This window comes from Elephas maximus, chromosome 20 (genome assembly GCF_024166365.1).
Source record: "Elephas maximus indicus isolate mEleMax1 chromosome 20, mEleMax1 primary haplotype, whole genome shotgun sequence".
NCBI classification, from domain to species: domain Eukaryota; kingdom Metazoa; phylum Chordata; class Mammalia; order Proboscidea; family Elephantidae; genus Elephas; species Elephas maximus.
In genome coordinates, this window is record NC_064838.1 from 50,771,310 (window position 1) to 50,793,732 (window position 22,423).

The 22,423-nt window shown below is 45.6% G+C and overlaps 1 protein-coding gene across 3 annotated transcripts in view; it reads right to left on the reverse strand.

Moving 5' to 3' along the window:
* LTF (lactotransferrin) overlaps positions 1-22,423 on the reverse strand; it is a 52,288-nt gene that overhangs the window by 22,317 nt on the left and 7,548 nt on the right. Inside the window, exons 6-17 of one of the 3 annotated variants that reach the window (XM_049862045.1) lie at positions 21,782-21,837; positions 19,764-19,942; positions 18,511-18,685; positions 17,501-17,655; positions 15,400-15,490; positions 14,139-14,186; positions 13,021-13,176; positions 12,051-12,192; positions 8,283-8,350; positions 5,284-5,468; positions 3,504-3,693; positions 1,586-1,786 (exon numbers count right to left, since the gene is read on the reverse strand). In XM_049862045.1, the coding sequence (XP_049718002.1) occupies positions 1,752-1,786; positions 3,504-3,693; positions 5,284-5,468; positions 8,283-8,350; positions 12,051-12,192; positions 13,021-13,176; positions 14,139-14,186; positions 15,400-15,490; positions 17,501-17,655; positions 18,511-18,685; positions 19,764-19,942; positions 21,782-21,837 (1,480 nt within the window). In that variant the 3' untranslated portion in view covers positions 1,586-1,751. Of the gene's footprint in view, positions 1-1,585; positions 1,787-3,503; positions 3,694-5,283; positions 5,469-8,282; positions 8,351-12,050; positions 12,193-13,020; positions 13,177-14,138; positions 14,187-15,399; positions 15,491-17,500; positions 17,656-18,510; positions 18,686-19,763; positions 19,943-21,781; positions 21,838-22,423 lie in introns of those variants that run through there. The other 2 variants (XM_049862046.1, XM_049862047.1) reach the window with 2 other exon arrangements.

A 22,423-nucleotide genomic window follows, 5' to 3' on the forward strand; every position in this document is an offset into this window, starting at 1 on the left:
GGACAGGATTTCAAGGGCCTTTATCTGAACTCTGTCTTTGAAGGGGCAGTCTCATCCTAGTCAACTCAATGAGCCAATGGAAAATAACCAAAAGCAGGAAAATGTTCCCTTCTTAGGAAATGATTACCCAATTGGACTCCCTTTCCTGGTAGGGGGAGTCTGGGCACTAATAGCAAAACCCAGCCATTTGGCCCTCTCTCAAGTCCCTTCCTTTGCATCAAGGTCATGGGTCAGGAACAACACCTTGGGGAAGAGAAGTATGGAAGACATGTTTAAAGGACAAAGCATGAAGTCCCCAAAAGGCAGAGAACAGAAAGTCAGAAAGGAGGAGAAATTCCACAGAAGCTAAGGGAACAAAGCTTCAAGGAGAAATGTGTGGTCAACAGGATCAGAGGCAGCAAAGGGGCCCAGTGGAAAGAGGTATGAAAATCCCCATTAATTGGCAACAAGAAGGGCATAAGTGTCCTTTTCCAGAACCACTTCAGGAAACTGAATGGGTTAGAACCAATTGCAGTGGCATGAGGAGAGAATGAAAAGGAAGACAATGAAGACAGAAAGCTTAGACTATGCTTTGAAGAGCTTGGTTGAGGACAGTGGGTAAAACACTAGTGACTAGAGGTTACCTGGAGGTTGAGGGCTAATAAGGACAAGGGACAGGAGTATTTCACACTATGCCTGAGATTTGTCTAGAATATGAAATACTCACAAACCTTTCTGATATTTACTTTCTTTCACTGATCTAATTTCTACTCTCTATTCCCTGACCCCACCACTACCCTGTCCTGAAAATACACACACACACACACACACACACACACACACTGAGGCAACTATGTAAATGACCTGGTTAGATGACTACACTGTCAAATATCCCTGTGATGGTTAATTTTATGCGTCAGCTTGGCTAGACACTAGATGCCATTCATAATGTAATCAAATGCAATCAACTTCCATAATGTAATCTAATGTAACACAATCAATCAATAAGTTGAAAAGGGAGTTTCCTTAGGATGTATTCAGTTTTCAGACTATAAATAGGTATTTTGGCAGAACTGGCTCTCCCTCTACTCTGTACTCGTTCTGTTGTCTGACCTACAGATCTTGGGACACAAGCCTGTAGAAGTCTCCAATCCCTTGAAGTAAATCTCTCTCTCTCTCTCTTTTGATATATGTATATAAAGAAAAACTTATTGCCGTCGAGTCGATTCCAACTCATAGTGACCCTATAGGGTAGAGTGGAACTGCCCCATAGAGTTTCCAATGAGCACCTAATGGATTTGAACTGCTGACCTTTTGGTAGCAGCCATAGCTCTTAACCACTACGCCACCAGAGATCCCCCACACACACAAACACATATATATACGTTTGTGTTTCTCTAGAGAACCCTAAGACAGTTGCCAAGGAGACAACAGTTGCTTGGTCTGCCCTTAGATTCCACACTATCAGATATGGTACCCAAAACTGCAGGAAAGAGGAGGAGTTAGAACAGAAAACTTAGGAAACTTGATCCAACTGTGCAGATATTTTCTCAGACATATGATTACAGTATAGAATTCTAGAAAAGATGAATGACTCTTTATAAGGAGAAAAAACCCATAGCATTTCTTATTTTATTTCTTGCTACAATGACAGCAGGGAATTGCGAACACAGATGAGACTGGCCAACTCCATCCTCAGGAAGGGAGGGGCCGGGGCTGAGCGCAGTGGAGGGCTGAGGCTCCCCAGGCAAGGCTGCTCACTGGCTTGAGTTTTACCTGCTGAGGAAGGCGCAGGCTTCCAGGAGTGCTGTGGGACACAACAAGGAGGGGAGTCAGAAACCGCCTGCTGCTGCTGAACAGGAACTGCTCTCTTGTTCTTTTCTTTTTTCAGTCAGTAAAATCAATAAGATTTTTAAATCAATCAATAATTCAGGGAAGATACTAAAACAGATACCTTTCTCTTTCCTTCTCCCACCCAATACAATACGCAATGCCTGCCACACTCACCTTGGCCTGGTTTCACCCCCACCCAGAACCACTGATACAGAGATTTTTGGCCCTACCCCCATTCTTGGACTCCTCAAACTCCCAATGCCTCTGACTCTGGGTGAGGGACCAGGAACCTGGATGATCACAGTGCACGGGGGAGTCCATGCACACTGAAATTTGAGAATCATCACCAGGAGCCTAACCAGAACAACCAAGCCTGTTGTCACTGAGTGGCCCCGCTCATGGTGATCCCATATGTGCAGAGTAGAACTAGGCTGCATAGGATTTTCAAGGCTGTGACCTTTTGGAAGGAGATTGCCAGGCCTTTCTTCCAAGGTGCCTCTGGGTGGGTTTGAACCGCCAACCTTTTGGTTAGTAGTTGTTGTGGATTGAATTGCCTCCCTCCAAAATATGTGTTGTAGATCCTAACCATTATACCTATGGTTATAATCCCATTTGGGAATGGGTTTCTTTCTTGCATCAGTGTGACAGTATTAGTGTAGGGTATGCCTTAAATCTAATCTCTTTTGAGATAAAAAAGAGAAGATTAAGCAAGCCAGCAGAGATGGGGAAGATGGATGCCACACCACATGAATATCACCAAGGAACCAAGGAAGAGAAACTGAAAAAAGGCAAGGCCCCTCCCCCAGAGATGACAGATACAGAAAGCCTTCCCCTGGAGATGGCGCCCTAAATTCAGACTTCTAGCCTCCTAAACTGTGAGAAAATAACATTTCTCTTTGTTAAAGCCAACCACTTACAGTATTTCTGTTATAGCAGCTCTAGATAACTAAGACAGTAGTCAAGTGCTTAACTGATTGCCCTACCCAGGGACTCTGCCTAGAGCCTACAACACTGTTATGTCTCCTAAATATTTTTAAATAATTAAGTCATTTTCATTACATTTTCCTGGCTAAGATAAATTTTCCTAGATTCTAATTTTCTGAGGATTGGCATCCTCTGTGTTTGGTGCTGGAGTCCCTGGATGGTGCAAATGGGTAATGCCCTCAGCTACTAACCTAAAGGTTGGAGGTTCAAGTCCACCCAGAGACACCTTGGAAGAAAGGCCTGGTGATCTACTTCCAAAAATATCAGCTGTTGAAAATCCCATGGAGCCCAGTTCTACTCTGACACACATGACATCACCATGAGTCAAAATCACTTCGACGACAACTGATTTTTTACTGGTTATGTTTGGTATTATGGAAACTGTCTAGAAACCAGAGTTGGTCATTTCTCAATACATATGTATACACACACATTTCATTTTGCTGAATAAAATGAATTTTCAGTTTCTAAAAACTCCATGGTAGTCACCATCAGCATTATAAAAATGTGGCATACTACCTACTGCTTTATTTTATTCTCTAATTGTTTCACTTTGTCAAAGAGATCCAGATTTCATGGAGTGAAGAGGTACTATATTGCCCTAAATTTCTTTAGACCCATCTTCATCCCTAGAATGCTATTTGTCCCTCAAACTTTGGCCTTCACCCAAGATGGTTTCCCAGTGATGTTATCTATGATCCACTTACGGGAGGGTGAGCATTTTTTCAGATTAGCAACTGCTGTGACGTATGCTGCTCCCAAATATTTTTCATAAGTTGTTTTTCCCTGGAGATTGGCCAGACATTCAGTGTTGTCATTGAACAGAAGGTTTTTCGTTTCAGACTGGAACAAGCAAAACTTGCTTGGGCACCTAGATCCATTTCTTCCAAACAGATTCTGTGTCAAAGGGACAGACAGTAAGTGACTGGCTGAGGAAACCGGAGAGTTTGTGGATTAGAAAGGCTAAGGGCATTTCTTCTATTCAGAACCAGTCTCAGGAAAACCACAGGGCAGAAGGAGCTGAGTTCTGGGTCTTTTCACCACCTTGGTTGACTCTTCTCCTGCCCCATGTCCCCCTGCTGCCCAAACCCCCAGTGTCCCATCCCCACCCCCCACCCCGGGCCTGCCTTCTCTGAGCAGCTCCAGGCCCCTCACTGTTTCTGATCTCACTGCCCACCATCTTCCATCCTTCTTTATCTGTGGCTCTTTCCTTAGAACTTCTTATGGGTAGGTTGAAGATTTTTGAGATCTTCACCGAAACCCAAACACCTAGAACATTTTAATATGCCACCTCTCCCAGAGAGTCAGTCTGCATTGGAAAATCCAGTCTCTGCCACTTCCCAGGTCATTGCCTTGGGTTGGTCACTCGGCCTCCCTTAGCTACAGTTCCTCCTCTAGATGCAGCAGGATGTGCCATGAGAACCAAACACCTGGATGATGGCAGACCTCCTACCAGCACCAATGAGTGCACCACAGTCAGGCCTCAGTAAATGTCAGCTATTGTGGAGGCCCGCACACCTGGATGATGGCAGACCTCCTACCAGCACCAATGAGTGCACCACAGTCAGGGCTCAATAAATGTCAGCTATTGTGGAGGCCAGCATGTTGCCATGATGCAGAACAGGCTTCAGCAGAGTGTCCTGGCAAACACAGACTAGAAAGAAAGGCCTGGTGATCTATCTACTTCTGAAAATCAGCCAATGGATACCCTGTTGATCACAATGGTCCGATCCACAACCAATCATGGGGAAGGCACAGGACTGGGCAATATTTCATTCCCTTGTGTGGGGTCACCTTGTGTTTGGGGTCAACTCAAGGGCAACTAACAACAACAATGATGTGGCTATTGTTACCATTCTAGTGCTGTGTCTTTAGAAGTACACCTAGAGACATGATGTTTTCATATAAAAACAAAAGTTCCAATAAAGAATCATAGATACTGGGAAAGGGAGAATTTTAAGATTGCCTTCAAATCACGTTCACATAAGCAACCCTAAATCTGTAGAAGAAGTTCTGGGTTTGTGGTTTTTAGGGATTACAAGTGCAACAGAGGCCTTGTTTGTTTCCTAGTGTTTAGAACATTTGTTCAAGAGCTGCAGGTTCTGGAGATACCCCCGGGGCAAACACTGTCTACCTAGGTGTGGTGGGAGGGAGCCTCAGTCACTCCCCTCATTTGACTGAAGAACAAAAGGAGGGAAACAAAGAGTAACTGTCCCCAAGCCAGGCTGTATGTGCAACAGTTCAAGGTCACAGAGGCTCAGGGCAGAAATGAAGTCAGTTATAGAAAGCCCGATGTTGGAACCTTCTGCAGTCCTCCTGTAGCCTCTGGACAGTCCCAGAGGATGAAACAAATACTGTCACCATCGTCTTCAAACAGGGGGACTAGACAGAAAGACTTGAGATGGCCTAGTTCACCTAGCTCTGTGGTCCCCCAGCTGGCAGGAGCCCATGCGGTAAGAAAGCCCAGGGAGCCCTCATGGGCCTTACCTGTTGCTCGAGCAGCACCTTTTCAATGTATGCTGCCCTCTCTTTCTGAGATACCACAGCATGACTTGGGGCTTTGGCGAGGTGGCATGTCTGAGCCTGGGACACAGGCTTCCGGGAGCCATCAAGGCACAGCAATTCAAAGTCCTCCACTTTCAGATTCTTAGCCCATTCCTCAGAGTTTTTTCCTGGGGGGGAGAAGGAAGGAAGGAAGCATCAGTCACAGCTGTCCAGCTTAGTCAAGAGGTTTTTTCTGGGAAGATGTAACCAATCCATCGGCTGTCAAAGTGCCCATACTGGGGTCATGGTGATGTGATGGAGAGAGAATGTGGTTGTGCCCTGCACAAACTATACAAACCTCCAATGTATCAAAAATTGGTGGTGTATCTGAGTTTCAGTTTATGGTAATGAAAAAATTCACATTGATTAAGGGTAAGGGTTGCAGAGTCGATTATTGGAATTACCGTCAATAAGTTGGACACTTGTAAAAAGTTGATTTGGCAAAAGTTGTGTGATAGATATATTTACAACAACAGCAACCAAAAAAACAAAAGGGGGGGGCAGTTGCTAAGATTTCTTATGTACATCCAAATACTTCATTGGATTTGATTTCTTGGTTTGGAGGTTTAGGGTCATGGTTTCATGGGACATCCCGATTAATTGCCTGAATAGTGTGTTTAGTGCTTCTGTTCTAACTCCTAGTTCAGTGTGTAGTGCCTGGGGTCTCAAAAGCTTGCAAGCAGCCATCCAAGCTACACCACTTGGTGTCTATTTGCCTGGAGCAGCAGAGGAAGAAGAAGAGTCAGGAATAGGAGGAGGATATGGAATGTGTGAATAACTGCCTCTATGAACAACTGCCTTCTTTGCCATGAGACCACAAGAAATGGATAGTTCCCAGTTACCATTACTGAACATTTTGATCAAAGATTCTATAGAAGAATCCTGATCAAAAGGGGGCATATGCAAGACAGAATTTCAAACTCTCAAGGACTCTAGACTTTCTGGAGCCATGGGAGCTGGATGAACCCCTGAAACTACTGCCCTGAGATAATCTTTAAAACTTAACCAAAAATATCCCCTAAAGGCTTTTTAAACTAAATAATAATTGAGCTTTACTAGTAAGGAATGTCTGCCTTGAGCATTGTGCTCTTTGAAGAAGTATCTCATGTGGTCAAATTAACAACAACTCGAAAGACTAGACAGGAAACTAAGGGAGCAGTGAGTTTTTGTTAACAGGGGAAGCAATTTGGAAAAGGAAGATAAGAATCGTTGCACAAATTGAAGAATGTAATCAATGTCACTGAATTATGCATGCGGAAATTATTTGGTCTATGTTCTGCTGTGTATATTCTCAACAATAACAACCACAAAATAAATTTTTTAAAAAATTAGTGGTATATCCATACAATAATTGAATGTTATTTGGCAATAAAAAGGAATGAAGTACTGATACATGCTACAATGTAGATGAACTTTACAAACATGTTAAGTAAAAGAAGCCAGACACAAAGGCCATATATTACATGATTCCATTTATACGAAATGTCCAGAATAGGCAATACATGAGGACAAAGTTGGTGGTTGCCAAAGGGTAAGGAATGGGGGGTGGCTATACAGAGGCGAGGGTCTTTTGGGGGAGTGATGAGAGTGTTCTAGATTGGCATCTGTGTATGTGCTGGAGATGACTGAATTTTACACTTTGAATGAGTGAATGAGTAAATTTTATGGTATGTGAGTTGCATCTCAATAAAGCTGTTAAAAAATTTTTAAAGAAAACAAGAATGGGTTTAATGCCTTTCCACACCCTCTACCTATGCCATATTTTCCTGTGAGTTCCAGAAAAATAGTTGCTTTATTTTCAAGGAGGAATTGTTTTCTCCTTCTTTCATATTCAAAGGTTCTTAATGCAGACAGAGAAAGGATAGGAACTTCTATGAGTTTATCACATATATTTAGTCAATTCCAATAAAATACAATTTTATACCACCAGAGAACCTTAAAATTAAATTTGACATCAATTTGATCCTTGGAGATCCCTTTGGAAGCCACACCAGTGCTGCAGAAATTCAATTTAATGGCTCATAAATTCTAAACATAATTGTATGCATGTCCAGGTGTGGAAATAGAGGTTCCTCATTCAGCCCCTGTCCGTCTTCCTGCCTTTCCCCTTAAGAACATACTTCATCCATTCTCTTGGCTTCAACCGTTTGACACTGAGATCATTCCAAATCTACACGTTTGGCTTTAATTCCTCTCCCAGGAGACATGAGCTAGGAGGAAGGAAGGAGGAGCAGCTGTAGCTGCAGATATGTTTGAAGGAGGGAGGCAGAAAGTTGAGGCAGCTGTTTCCCAGGGAACAAAATGACAAATCATCTGCCAAGGATGAGGGGTGGGAGGCTGAGAAAAGAGGCAGACTTCTGAAGGTGGCAAAGGGATGAGGGGTCTTTAATCTGGTAAATATTTTTTTCATCTAGAGATCAGAAGACAAAGTCATTGTTCAACCATCAGCTAGTAGATTGTCTTCCATCATCTGCATCTGCCTGTGATTTTGCCTCCACTAACTCCCAAGGAGTTTCCAGAGCAAGGATCACATGTGGCTGAATGAAGGCCCCTAGATGCTTTTTTAAAAAGAGAAACTTTATTTGTAGATGTTCAATTTTAGTGACATCCACATTCAGTTTTCCATAGGCATGAAAGATCTGGGGCAGGCAGAGGGTGTGCTTCTGTGGTTGACTAGACAAAGCTTGGGAGATACTTGCTACTGAGTATGGCTGCTCTATCCTTGTGTGTGTATGTGTGTGTGTGTGTGTGTGTGAATTTCATTTCAAAATCTGTGTGACACTTATAGATGTTACCATGTTGCCTACCAAGGCAAAGAATTTTGGACTTAATCAAAAGCCTGGAAAAGGTTATAATTCCTTCCCAGTTGCAAACCTGAATACCAGGATGTATTGTGATGCCAAAGACTGCTTTAAAGGAGGAAGGCAAACAGCTTCACATACCATTAGTGTTCTCCAGGACAGTGACGCTCTTCACAAATGCAACATCTCCCGCCCTTTCAGCCAGACACCTAAAATGTTCCAGAAAATAAACATAACAACCAGAGAAGAGAGACTATTAGAGTTTTCAGAAATATTTGTAATATGTGTTGTTGTTGTTGTTAGGTGCCATCAAGTTGGTTCTGACTCATATATATATATCCCCAAAACTAAGAAAAAGAAGGTGGGAAGTAAACATATAAAAGATAAAGGCAAATATTTCTGGGAACTTCTGGCTTAAAATGGCAGATTGAACACATAGGTGTATCCTCTTTGTTTCTAAAATCCCAGTAAAATAATAGAATTTTTTTTTTTTTTTAAAGCCATAAGCCCATAAAAGAGAGAGAGAGAGAATGGGGAGGAGAAAATAATAACATTTACAAGTTAGGGAGAAAATGAATGTGTAGTAAATTACCTAGCAGAGCAAAGAAAGCTGTAAATATAAATTAGAAGTAGGGGAAGCCCAGAAGAAAGCTGATGTGTGCTGTGGAACCCCAGAAAGGCTCAGTATTTAGAGATACCAGGTATCATTGAAAGTGGCTAAGAACATGAGGATTGGATAAAGCCTACATAAGATTCAATTTAGGTGCCTTCACATCCCATGCAGCTGGGAGGTTGCTCCTCCCTCATCCTGGCAGAAAAATGAAGGCCTGCTCACTGGGAAGGTTAGACCTGAAAGACACTATGGTCTAGAGAACCAAGCACTGCTGAGGGTGGGGATGCAACACTGAAAATACAGAATGGAATGAAAGCTTATATCCTGCAAGATAAAGTCCCAGACCCTTTCCTCCACTCAGCTCCCAGAAGGCTGGCTATCAGAGTTATATCTCCCAGAAAGGAGACAGGAGGATGCCTTCTTGGGGGAAACCGATCAACTCAAGAGAAATATCTATAGATTCTAATATTGGAATGCCTCACAATGAAATGATTCAACCCAATTGCCCTACATTGAGGCCTGTAGTCATCAAGACTTGACAACTGATACAGAACTAACAGTCAGATTCTAGTGTTTCACTCTCAAATATGGACAAACAGCCAGGGACCATCAGATATTTGAAGAAAGACTATAAGATATGGACACCAAAACACTTAACTCTCAGACGATACAGAAACAACATAGGGGAGAGAATAAAGCTTTTTTTAAACAGTTAATATCATTAAAGAGATGAAAGAAGGTGTAGCATTCATGAAACAAGAACAGAAAGTTCTAAAAAGGAATAGCCTAAAATACAAGCTTTCTTGAAAAGTAAAAAAAAAATCATGAAAATTAGTTTAAATGATATAATTATTAGATTAAACTGAGCAAGTATTCCAGAAATTAAAAGATAAAGAAGAGCAGATAATAATCCAAGAGATTCTATAATTTTAGAACTAAAGTTTAAAGAGAAATCAGAATAAATAGAGGGATGAAAATTATCAAAGAAATAATAAAGTAAAATTTCTCAGAATTAAACAACTTGAGCTTCCAGATGAAAAGAGCCCACCAAGTGCCCAATTCAAAGAACTCCAATAAAATACAATTTTGAAACACCAGAGAATATTAAAATGAAATTCGACATCAACCCGATCCTTGGACATCATTTTGGAAGCCACACCAGTGCTCTAGATCCTAGATTTAATAGTTCATAAATTCTACATGTAATTATACGCATGTCCAGGTATATGAAAACAGAGGCTCGTCATTCAGCCCAAGGGAAATCCCAGCATGAAGGCCAGGGAATCCCACAATCCCAGATGTATGGCTGACCTAGACAGCAACAACCCAAACTGGAGCTGAGGAAATAGAAGTCTTCAGGAGGAACATTTCCAAGCAAATAATGAAATTGAGACGGCACCCAGTGTGTGTGTGTGCATGCGTGTTTGTGTGTAAGGAGATGTATACTGTAGCAGACAGTTTTGAGATGATTCATTGTTTAAAACACACACACAGAAAATGAAAAAAATAGGACACCTATTAACTCCAGAGGAAACAGAAAGTTGGTACAACTGGAAATACAATTTTGCTACACTACACATTTATATGAGAATAATACCTACATGGTCATAATAACGTAAGCACTGAATACGATATAATCTTATTGAGTGCTAAAGGGATGGGAGAGGCACAGGGGCCAGTATGAGAAGGCTAGATCTTCGTCTTCCATAACAGGGAGTCAGCAGGTAACAGTTGAAAGTTAGCAATCAAGAACCAACAGTATAAGGATGTCAGACACATAGAGCTGAATAGGACCTCTGTTCTAACTTTCAACTGTTTTGTTATAAATTGTCCCAATTCCAACTGTGGGCATAATTTAAACAAAAGACAAACCATTCTTTTCTAGTACAAACAGATACACTAAAATGTTTGTATTTCCAGTGAGATAATACTTTGCCGCAAGGTTTGGGAAAGAAAGACCACATGATTCCCTTGGAGTCTTACCAGGCATGTGTCTGTAAAATATTTCTGAATGGAATCACACCACAACTTTCCCATTTGCAAATCTTAGCGCCTTAAAAGTATTTTTGTACACTCAGCAATTTTTGTTTTGTTTTTCTTCTCAGTCACTCAAAGTATACAAAATCCATTTTTATGTCATCCCATTACTGGAAGGTTACTGAATTTTTTTTTTTTTTTAAGTCTACCCCTAAAACCAAACCTGTTGCCATCGAGTGGATTCCAACTCTTAGCGACCCTACAGGGCAGAGTAAAACTGCCCCATAGAGTTTCCAAGGAGCACCTGGTGGATTCGGACAGCCGACCTTAACAACTACACCATTAGGGTTTCCTTTTTGAAGTCTAAACCCAAAAAACCAAACCAACTGCCGGTTTTTTGAAGCCTACCCACTGCCATCGAGTCAATTCTGACTCATAGCGACCCTGCAGGACAGAGTAGAACTGCCCCACAGGATTTCCAAGGAGCGCCTAGCAGATTCGAACTGCTGACCTTTTGGTTAGCAGCTATAGCACTTAACCACTATGCCACCAAGACTAGCGGCCCCATATTTTGGCATACTGTCAGGCTGAGCTATGCGATGCTGATCTAATTTATTAGTGCCATCTAGGGTTGCTATGAGTCGGAATCGAAAGGTTTGGTTTGGTTTTTTAGTGACGGAATATATTTTTGGAGCATGGGGGAGGATTCTCTAATTCCCTTCAAATCCCTAAATATACTACTGCAAGGAACACCCGGATGAATGGAATTGCAAAATGGGGATTTTGGATAGTTACCATAAATCACTAAGTGATTATTATTGGTGAAATTCAAAAAACTTATTTTTTGTTGTTAATTTTTCATTTCACTGTTGGGAAGTAACACTGCAACACTGTTTTCTCATTGCCGTTTCTAAGGCCAAAACGAAGGAGAAAAGTGAAACCATGGGAAGTAATGATGACCTCCCCAGGAAGAGAAAAGGTGGTGGCTATGGGAAGAGAATGTTCCCCACACCGTTATATTATGGAAAGGACTTAAGATGCCCATACTCTACCCACGTGACTTTCAGGACAAGATGATGAGGCCCACGGAGGTTGACTTTGGCTCAAGGTCCCAGAGAGGCAGAGCTAAGTTCAGACAGCCCATCCCAGCATCCACTCGGTGGTGGTGGGCCTGATGGAGAGAACCCTCACCGGTGCTAGCTGTTAGCTCTGCCCACCCCTCGTTCTGTCATGACAGGTCACGTCTGCCCCTTAGAAATGCAGCGCCAAGATGGTGGAGGACAAGGTATCTCTTGGTGGAGATGGGTTGCAACACATACCTGAAAGCTCCATTGTACCCATAGTATCTCTCCTTGCTGCTGGGCACACACTTGTTCTGGCCTGAATCGTCACCAATGCACAGAGCACACAGACGGGATCCCGGGTCAGCCCCAGGGGCACAGCTTTGGCTAAAGAATTCATCTGTACAAAAGGAACATAAGTCAGCTCGTCTACCCGAGTCACCATGAGCGGCCTTTACCTAACAGGTGATGTGGGTGAGGGCTTGCAGTGTGTGGCAGGGAGAGAAGGCCCCTGGAAGCAGTTTGAGCCAGAAACCCTGAAGTCTTATTAGGATTCCTTTACGGTGGGAAGTAAAAAATCTGTTCTGATTAGAAACAGAGGCTACCCTTCAGAGGCAGGCAGGTGCCTTTTCCAATGTTTGGAAGCCAGGGCCTGTGAGGAATTTAGACCTGAAGCTCCAGGAAGTTAAGGGAGAAAAAAAAAACTTTTTTTTTTCTTCTACTTTTCATACCTGCATTCAATCTTAGGGTGCAGAGATCCAATCCCCAAAAACAAACCCGTTGCCTTCGAGTCGATTCTGACTCACAGTGGCCCTATGTTATAGAGTAAAATTGCTCCATAGGGTTTTCCTGGCTGTAATCTTTGTGGACTCTGATTGCCAGGCCTTTCTTCTGCACTGCTGCTGGGTGGGTTCAAACCACAAACCTTTAGGTTAGTAGATGAGCACAAACAAGTTGTGCCACCCAGGGACTTTTTAGGGTGCAGAGAAACGGGCTGATATTCCAGGTTTTATCCTTGAGTGGGCAGATGGGGTGTAGGAAGGGGTATACACCTGTGTCTCCCGGAGAACTTGACTTCAGGCCACAGTTAACCTGCAAATTTCCAGCTCTGCCTCTCCTTCCCTGAGGCTCCACGATTGCAAATCCACCCTCCATACTCAGAGGTCTACAGCACGATATACCTGTCCCCCAGGATGGCCCACTCACGGCTCCCTGTGGGACTCCTTACCAAATCTGCAGGAGCCTATCTGGGTGGACAGCAGGCCCATGGGGATGTTCCAGCCCGCAGTCCTGCCCAGAGCTGTGTGGCAGGACTTCTTGCCCTTCAGGGAGTTCCAGGTGATGTCGGCGTCGGACTTCCTAACAACTGCCACAGCAAGGTACCCTTCCATGACAGATGACAGAAGAGAAAGTCTTAGTTGGGCTCAAGGGCAGCTGTCTGCAACCCAGCCCAGAAGGGGTCAAGAAGCATCCCCAGGGGCTGATTCCCTCAGATAACTGGCCATTGCCAGGCGACCCCAACAAGTTTAAGCTGCTGCCCTATGTGGAGGTGAGACTGAGTTGAGCTTTATGAAATAAAGTAATAAAGACAAGCCGATTCTCTGAGTGAGTGCTGGGGACTCTCCTTGACCAGCCACACAACGTCCCTGACCTGTAAACCAGCAATTCACCTTCAGGCATGGGCTACTGAACAACTAACACTGAACAAAGCGAGTGCCCCCAATCGTACATAAATCCCCAACTGCATGTGTGAAGGCAAGGGCAGTGACAGCCACCAAACTAATTGCTGTGCAGATGTGGTGGGGGGCGGTCTCCAAGGACATTTGTGCTGATCCGAGTCAGCCTTGCACTGTGGGAGGGTTATCCTTGCCCCAATAAGGTGTACCTGACAGACTCCCCCGAGAGCCAGTGGGGAGCCTCCCCCAGAGCTGAGCAAGCACTACCTCTGCCAGGCAGGTTGGGGGTGGCGCATAGAGTGCTGGATTTGACACAGGAGACCCTGGCTCAAGACCAGGATCTGCCACAGTATTATCTACGGCTAATTCTATAGACTGCAGGAAACTCTCTGAGCCACTCTTTGTCCCTCTGTATAATAACAAGAGAGTGAGAACACTTCTCTTTCCATGTGGCCAGACCCAAGAGGAAATACATGAAAGTTCTCTGTCAAGTGCAAAGGCTGATACAGATGTGAATTATAATTACTCTCCTACGAACGATTCGCATCTCCGAAAGTGCTTAGCTTCTAAGGCTGGGTCTCTTTCTGTAGGTTGTTAAAAGCCGCCCCCACTCCCTCCTGCAGCTACAAGGGTTTACCTTTGGCCCCCAAAGTGGCTAATTCCAACTCACCTTCTGATGGTCTATTCACACAATTAGAGCTATTACCATCTTGGGATTCTGCAAGAACAAAGATGAGCAAAGTGTTACTAAACACTCCAAGTTACTGAGAAACCACAAGCTCTTTAAATCTCAATAATGCAGAATCGAACCTAAGGAGACTAAGGCCCAGCAGCTGCACTGAACACAAATGAGTGTGTGTGTTCCCCAAAAGGCATACACAGGCCTGTTCAGAGCACCGCTATTCACAATCGCCATTGTTATGGGCTGAATTGTGTCCCTCAAAATATGTGTTGCAAATCCTAACCCCCATAAAAAAAAAAAAAACCCATACCTGTGGTTAAAATCCCATTTGGGAAGGGGTTTTCCTTCTTAAGCTCATGAGGCAGTTATTAGTGTAGGGTGTGTCTTAAATCAATCTGTTTTGAGATATAACCGGGCAGATTAAGCAAGCAAGCAAGCAGGGAAGCACAGAGAGGAAGCTACAGGCCACGTGATGGCCAGCAACCTAGGAATAGAAGCTGAAAAGAGATAAGGACCTTCCCCTAGAGCAGACAAAGAAAGCCTTCCCCCCTAGAGCCGACACCCTGAATTTGAACTTCTAGTCTCCTGAACTGTGAGAAAATAAACTTCTGTTCATTATAAGCCACTCGCTTGGGGTATTTCTGTTAACGTAGCACTAAGAAACTAAGACAGCCACTGACTAGAAGTTGCCCTAATGCCGGTTGACAGCAGAAGGGATAAATAATTGTGGTGGAGTCACACGACAGAATACCCTACAACGAGATTGGATGTTCTACAACCACAGGCTCACATGGATGAATCTCCCAGACATAACACTGAGTAGGAGAAACCAGACATGAAAAAGTACATGCTGTGGGACTCCTTTAACATAAAGTTCACAAATAGGATGGCGGTTACCCTTGGGAGAACAGAGGTAGTGACAAGAGGGCCAAAGGGGACTTCTGAAACATTCCGTATCCTAATGTGGGCACTAGTCACATAGGGCAGTACAGTTTGTGAAACGTCACTGATTCGTATGCTTAGGGTACTTTTCCGTGTGTGTTATATGTCAGTAAAACTTTTCCTAAAAAAGAGGAAACCAGTCTGTGCTTTGTCAGTTCTCAACTCAGTAGGCAGATGGGTAACACACACCATTTCATTAATTATTTCCCCTGATTCTCTCATTTGAATGTATCCATCCGTCTTAACATTTTCCCTGTCCCCATGGCCCAGAGGGAATAAAACCAGAGAGGCCGCTCCCTCCACTTACTGGAATTCTCTGACAGGACAGGCACCAAACCACACTTGCCCGCCGTGTAGATGAATCCTCCGTCCAAGGTCATGGCGTCAGCATCTCCTTTCTGCAAAGACAAAGCAAATCCCGGCATCATGGTGAGGCTGTTCCCTATCCTGCCTGTCTTTACAGCTCTCTGAGAGGTCAGCTCTATGTCGTGCTTTCTGGAGCACTAGAAAGAGGTAGGAGTTGTTTTAACTGAGCACCCAAAGGAAATACCATATGCACTATTAATTCTCTACCAGCCCCACAACAATTCAACTGAAACACCAGACACAAGTTGCACTAACCCTCTGTCCTCTGAACAAAACCCTTTCTGTGCCCCGGCACACCGCGGATGTCCTTCTGGACCAGCCTCCCTCACTGACGAGACAGATGGGAGCAGCCGGCTTCACTAGGCTCCACTCATTAGCACTGTACTCCTAGTGCTACACAGTGTTGCTCAATAAATGAGCAGAAATTATCAACTTTATTCACTGTTCAGGTTGTAATGCCCTGTACCCATGAATGTGACCTTGTTCGGAAATAGGGTCTTTGAAGATGTTAGCAGTTAACATAAGGTTATACTGGAGAAGGGTGGGTTCTAATCCAATCTGAGTGGTGTCCTTATAAAAGAGGAGAAGAGACACAGAATCACACGGAGGGAAGGTGACCACGTGAAGACAGAGGTAGAGACTGAAGTGACCTACAAGCCAAGAAGCTAGGAGAAGGGCATGAAACAGGTTCTCCCTCAGAGCCCCCAGAACGAATCAACATGGCCCATGCCCTGATTTGCACTTTGAGCCTCCAGAACTGGGAGAGAATAAATTTGTTCTTATAAAGCTACCCAGTTCACGGCATGTTGTTACAGATGCCCTGGGAAATGAATACACTCATCAGCAGAGTGAACAAGCCCAGGCATCGACACTGGAACACAGGTTCATCAGGATTGCAAAGCTCTCTCTTTGACCCAGTAATCATTTTTGAACAACAACATTTAAAATAAATAGAGACATGGACAAAGATATCTCTTCAAGGATGCCGCATCACAGCATCGCTCATAATGGCAAAATAAGGGGGACAAAGAGGAGAAGGGTCATGACTAAACTGAGACTCATCAGTGTAAAAGATATCCTGGAACCCTTTTTTTTACGAGAGTTTTCAAAGAATCCGAATTCATGTGGGAAAATGCCCATGATACACTGTTAAGGGAAGAAGGACTAAAAAATGACATAACTGGACTGATCCAGTATTGCTGTCTGCGTGTTCATAGATGTACCCTGGAACCTTGGGGTGAGAAATTACCAAAACTCTGTGGGAGCTCTGGTGGCCCAGTGGTTAAAATGCTTGGCTACCAGCTGAAAGGTCAGCTATTCGAACCCACCAGCCAGTCTGCAGGAGAAAGATGTGGCAATCTGCTTCTGTAAAGATTACAGCCTCGGAAACCCTGTGGGGCAGCTCTGCTCTGTCCTATAGAGTGGCTAGGAGTCGGAGGTGACTTGATGGCTATGCGTTTATCTCTCCGTGAAGGCTTGCACTGACCTGCTAACCTAAAGGTTGGCAGTTCAAGCCCACCCAGTGGTACCATGGAAGAAAAGCCTTGGCAATCTGCTTATGTAAAGATTACAGCCAAGAAAACCCTATGGAGCAGTTCTACTCTGTCACACGTGGGGTTGCCATGAGCCGTAATCAACTCAATGGCAACTATCAACAACAATCTCCCTGTGTGAGTTCATAGGTGGGTTTTGCTGTTTTACATTATACTTCTCTAAACATTCCAAATTACCTACAATAACTGTAAGTTGTTCTTATATTTACCGGAGTGGAAAACCCACAGTTTTTAACACATAAAGCTGCCTGTTAGCACAGCCTGCACTGGCCCGGAGCAGACCCTCTCCGGCAGTCCCTGTTTAACCTCAGGGGCTCCCGACTTCACTTTTAAGCAGAAACCCATGGCCTTGGGTCCTCTAAGGAGCCCAACTCCACGCTGGGTGGGCACCCGTTATCCCCACCACCGTGTGACAAAGGCACTGCCCCTACAAGGTGCTCTGCATCTGCACACCCTTGCCCTGCTCCCAGCACCCGGCCAGCTGCCTACCATGATCAGGACGATGCAGTCCTCGCTGGTGGAGGCCGTGGCACAGGACACTTTCCCTCTGCTGTGGCGGTTCCACCGTCTGCACTTGCTCTGCTCCTCGCTGCCCACAGCACACCACACCACCCGTCTGCTCCGTGCCGCCGATGTTGTCGCCTCTGCAGAGGGGGAGGAGAGCCAGGTTGGCAGGGATCCTGAACCTTGGGTAGACACTGAGGCACCCACTCCTCAGATCTCTGCAGAGTCCAACGCCACTCAGAGTGCCCTTTCCTGCTGACAGACTAGGGAGCTGCTTCCTCCAATGGGTGTGTCAAGGCATAGCCTCTCTCCTCCTCCACACCTCAGCCTCACAGCCCCTTCTTCAGGTGGATGCAACACCCTTTGTTTCTCACTTCTGTTCCCTTGGAGATCTTCTCTGGCTTCTAATCCATACATCAATCCTTAGTATAACAATTTGCCTAATGTCTCCATCCTAGAGGAAGAAAGCTCCCTAACATGGGACAAGTGACAGCCCCAAGAGGTGGCACCTGGCATCCCGATGTAACCTCTCCTGAGGCCCTCAGATACCCCCATACTACAGTGCAGTCTAGTGTTCACCTAGACTCCCACCCCAGACCCTCCGATAGAAGGATAGCCATGGCTGAGTTCCTTACTGTAGTATTTTATCCCAACCAAGCCCAGGGCCTTGGTGGAAACGGAAGTCCCTGGAGTCATCCCAGGAGGGCCCTGGCTCTGTCAGTTCATGTTCACAGGAGGCAAGTTGATTTTTCTGTCATGGCTGGGGAGCCTGATATGCACAGGGGCATATGCCAACATTAACAGGTGGCCAGGACCTTTGTCTGGAGACTCTTCTCGCAATGCTAAAATGTCCTGACTCAGTCAACAAAAGACACTGGGACCTGCATCAAGCCCACTACAGTGGAGAGCCCTCATTGGCCAGGAGACGGAGAACGGACCACCACCGAGCCCACTGCCTCCTCCCTGGCACCCCACCCTGCCCGGTCCTCCCTTACTTTTCCTCAGGTTCTGGAGGGCAGTGTAGTATCTGGAGCCGAGGTACAGGCCAGTGTCTATCTTCGAGGGGATCCTCAAAAAGCCGATGGCAGCGTCCTTGAACAGCAGGTCCTTCTTCCCAGGAGGTGAGGCAAAGAGCTGGAATACCGGTGCCGTGGTTTTTCCAAACCTTTCCTGATTAAGGGAAAATACAATTATAAGTGTCCATGCTAAACAGGAAGGAAATATAAAACGATGTTGAAAAATAGTATCTGGACCTTTGGGAGCCTCAGTAGACACCCTCTACAGAGGGACTCATGCCAGCCCCGTGGCATGAGCTCAGCAATGTTTTATTCTTTGGGAAGCTGCTGGGGTCCAGGCACCTTAGCACCCTGAGAATACTACCTCCCCTGTTTATGCGCCAGCCAACTGAGGATGTGTTTGGCAGTTATGGGGAGGAACACTACAAAGCACCACAGTCATTCCCACCCCCTAAGGCCTAGAACTCAGGCTGAACACGGATGCTTCTCGGTTCTCAAAAACTTCTCTGAAGCCAGAACTGGGCAGTGTCCTCGCCCCTCTGCCCTAGAAGGTAGTCCACCCCACACCCATTTTCCTCTGTGCTGACCATGCTCTCCAGGACAACAGATGGGTTTCCAGGCCATGTAACCCAGGAAGACACCAGCACCACACACATGGCCAGGGCAGTCCTTGCTGGGCACCCGGGAGATACTGCAAGTCCTGGTACCCTCAGGTCTCTTGGAGGAGCAAAGAAGGATCAAGTCCAGGGAGCGCTGAAGTGGACCCAGAAGCAGAGGGAGGTAGCACACGGGCACCCAGCAGGGCAGAAGCTGGGAGGTCTGCTGCACCAGGGCAGATACATAGGGTCAGCTGCGTAGGGCTTCAGCCCTCTATCACCTCCCTAATGGCCCTGATGGGAATGATGGGGATAAGAAGGAGGACTCACTTCCACCTGACATTGTAGAAGACTTGCTAAAGGATGTGAAGGTTGAAGAGTGAAATTAGACAGGAAAAAAAGGCAGAGGGGCAAACTCTCTGAGATACTGTCAGTCAACAACACTAGACAAGAGGGTTTCATTGCTTCTGCTATCCAGAGTGCGGGCTGGCCACAAGTGGTCCAAGGCACTAACGAACACTTCTTCAGTGAGGCTACCAAAGGCTTTCTAGAGTGGCAGAAATTTCGGGAATGAAGGACCACCCCACCCCACCCCACCCCCCATTCCAAGCAGTGTAGAGGTGTGGGTGGGGATACCTGTGCCTGGCGGAGAAGCTCCCAGATCAAGTTTTCCTTGCCGTTCACACTTCGGGCCACAACGGCATGAGAAGGGACCCGGCCCAAGTGGCAATCCTTGAATGCATCCACTGGCTGCCGAGTGTTATTTGGGCAAAGCAGCTCATACTTGTCCCTCTCAGTCTTGTTTGGCAGGTTCTCTGGGCAGAGGGAAGGGGTGAGAGGGAGCTCAGATGAGCTCAGTCCAGGCAGTAACCATGAGCTATAGTTCCCCTCTACCCATAGAATTTTGAGCTGGAGGAGCTGGCTTACAGAGATGACCAAACTGAGGGTCACAAAGGCAGTAAATTTCTCCAGAGCTCTCAGAGAGGTAAAGATATTTCCCAAAAAGTCTTGGGGCCAGCCCAGTGTTTCAAGCCAAGAGGGCCAAACCAGGCCCCATCTATTTCCACAGCAACCCTGTGTGGGGAGGACAGCTGTTCTGGGGAGCAAAGAGGAAGAGGGTCACATCACGGAGACAAGCCCAGGGGCCAGCCAGGAGGCACTACCTCACACACATCTCTGGAAAGAATAAAAAGGGCAACAGTTGTTAAGTCAGGAAATACAGTTATTCACTCGCCAGTAGTGTTTCAAAGGAAGGAAAAAAAATGTTCTTATGAGTGAGTTCACCCACATTTTCAAGGAACTATTAGTATAGTTCACGCAAGTTACTTCAGAATATACAAAGTGAAAGAAACCTGCCCAAATCATTGTATGAGATTAGTGCCACCAGGGTCTCAAAATCAGAGAAAGTTAAATACAGGGGAAAGAATTACAGGACTATTTTACTTATGAATATAAATGTAAAAATTCCAAATAACATATTAACTCACTCAACCTAACAGAGTATTTGAAAACTAATAGATCAGGATTAAGGCTAATCAGCTTATTCTGTTAACAAAAGAATGGTTGAAGATCAAAAAAACTAAAGTAATCCACCATGTTGATAGATTAAAGAAGGAAAACCACAATATCATTTTAAACTTAATAGGTGCGGAAAAAGCATGTTCAAGATCTATTCGCAATTTTAATTTCAGAAATATAGTAATAGTAGAGAACTTGATAAAGTTATTGAACTTGATAAATACCATTTATCAAAAACCTATAGCAAAATCATTCTCTGGTGGTCCTGGGTGGAATGTGGACCTGTCTCTATTGGTCTCATCTCTGGTGGTCGGGGGCAGAATTTGTACCTGTCTCTAGTGGTCCTGGTGGAAGGTGATACCTGTCTCTGGTGATCCTGGGTATAATGTGGACCTGTTTCGGGTGGTTCTGGTGGAATGTATGCCTGTCTTTGGTGGTCCTGGTGGAAGGCGGTGCCTATCTCTGGTGGTCCTGCCTGGAATGTGGGCCTGTCTTTGGTGGTCCTAGGTAGAATGTAGGCCTGTCTCTGGGGGTCCTGGGTGGAATGCGGTGGGTTTGTACACACCCAGCAATTGTGCTTCAGTGTGTGGTCGGTCACCCAGGGACATTCTCCTGCGGGGCAGTAAGAAGACAACTCTAAAGGTAGCAGTCTTGGAGCTGTTATTGGTAGAGAAAAGAAGAGCACAACCTGGCTGTCCCTCACTAAGTGATAGATAAGTAAGGTACGGTGGACGCACTCCGTGGAATCCTCCTCCACTGTGAGAACCTCTTAACTAGATGTACACACAACAGCCAAGATAGATCTCTAAAACAAAACGCTGAGTGGTAGGCCTAGGAGCAGCACGGTTTCTAACGCTCAGTAAAGCTTCTGTGAACTTAAAGCCCAGAAACTCAAAACAGCACTGTACGTTCTGTGTGACATGAAAAGCTCCTGGATGTGGGTATCTGTGAGGGGAAGAAATGGCAGGGGGCATGGGAGATTCAAAGAAGACTACTCATTGTGCATGGGAATAACACGACATAAGAGGTGCGCCCTGTAGTGTACCAAGAAGAAGGGCTAAATTAGCTCCACACTCAGCGTGTGATAGAGTAAGACAAAAGGGGGTGGTACCCATGGCTCTATTCCCCACTCTCACCAAACACAGTGCTGTCCTTGACAAAAGCCACTTCTCCAGCCCCGTCCTGCAGGCACCTGTGACATGAGAAAGCACCAGAAGGCTCAGCACTGAGTGGTTGCTCCTGGACTTCCTTCTCCTGCCCCCCCTGGGTCAGGGGACCTAGAGCACATGTCCTGTGGGGTATCTGCTCCCCCAGGGGGATTCTGAGGAAGAAAGGCTCAGGGGCTAGCCAGAGGCCCCCACCTTTTGCTTTAAGGCTGAGAAGTCAAGGCTTTTTTTCTCCTGCCTAGTATCCGCCAGGTGCTCCTTGGAAACTCTATGAGGCAGTTCTACCCTGTCCTATAGGGTCGCTGTGAGTCGGAATCGACTCGATGGCAATGGGTATGGGTACACAGGGTTGGGGGGGGTGTTGGTGGAGGCTTGGTCCCTGTCCAGGTGGCTCTGGTTTTAAACACACACTGGCAGGACATAGGACAGGTGGTTCTTTCTCCCAGGATTGAGTGTGCAGATGTGCCCTGGCCGGTGTGGCCTCCCTCCCTGCAAAATGCCTGCTGTCCAGGAGGCAGCATGGGGAGAGAGGGAGCAGGTGTGTCAGCCTCTGCTTGGGGCAGAAGGGCCAAGGGGGTGATGCAGGCAGAGCTCCCGGTCCTCCGGCTCTGG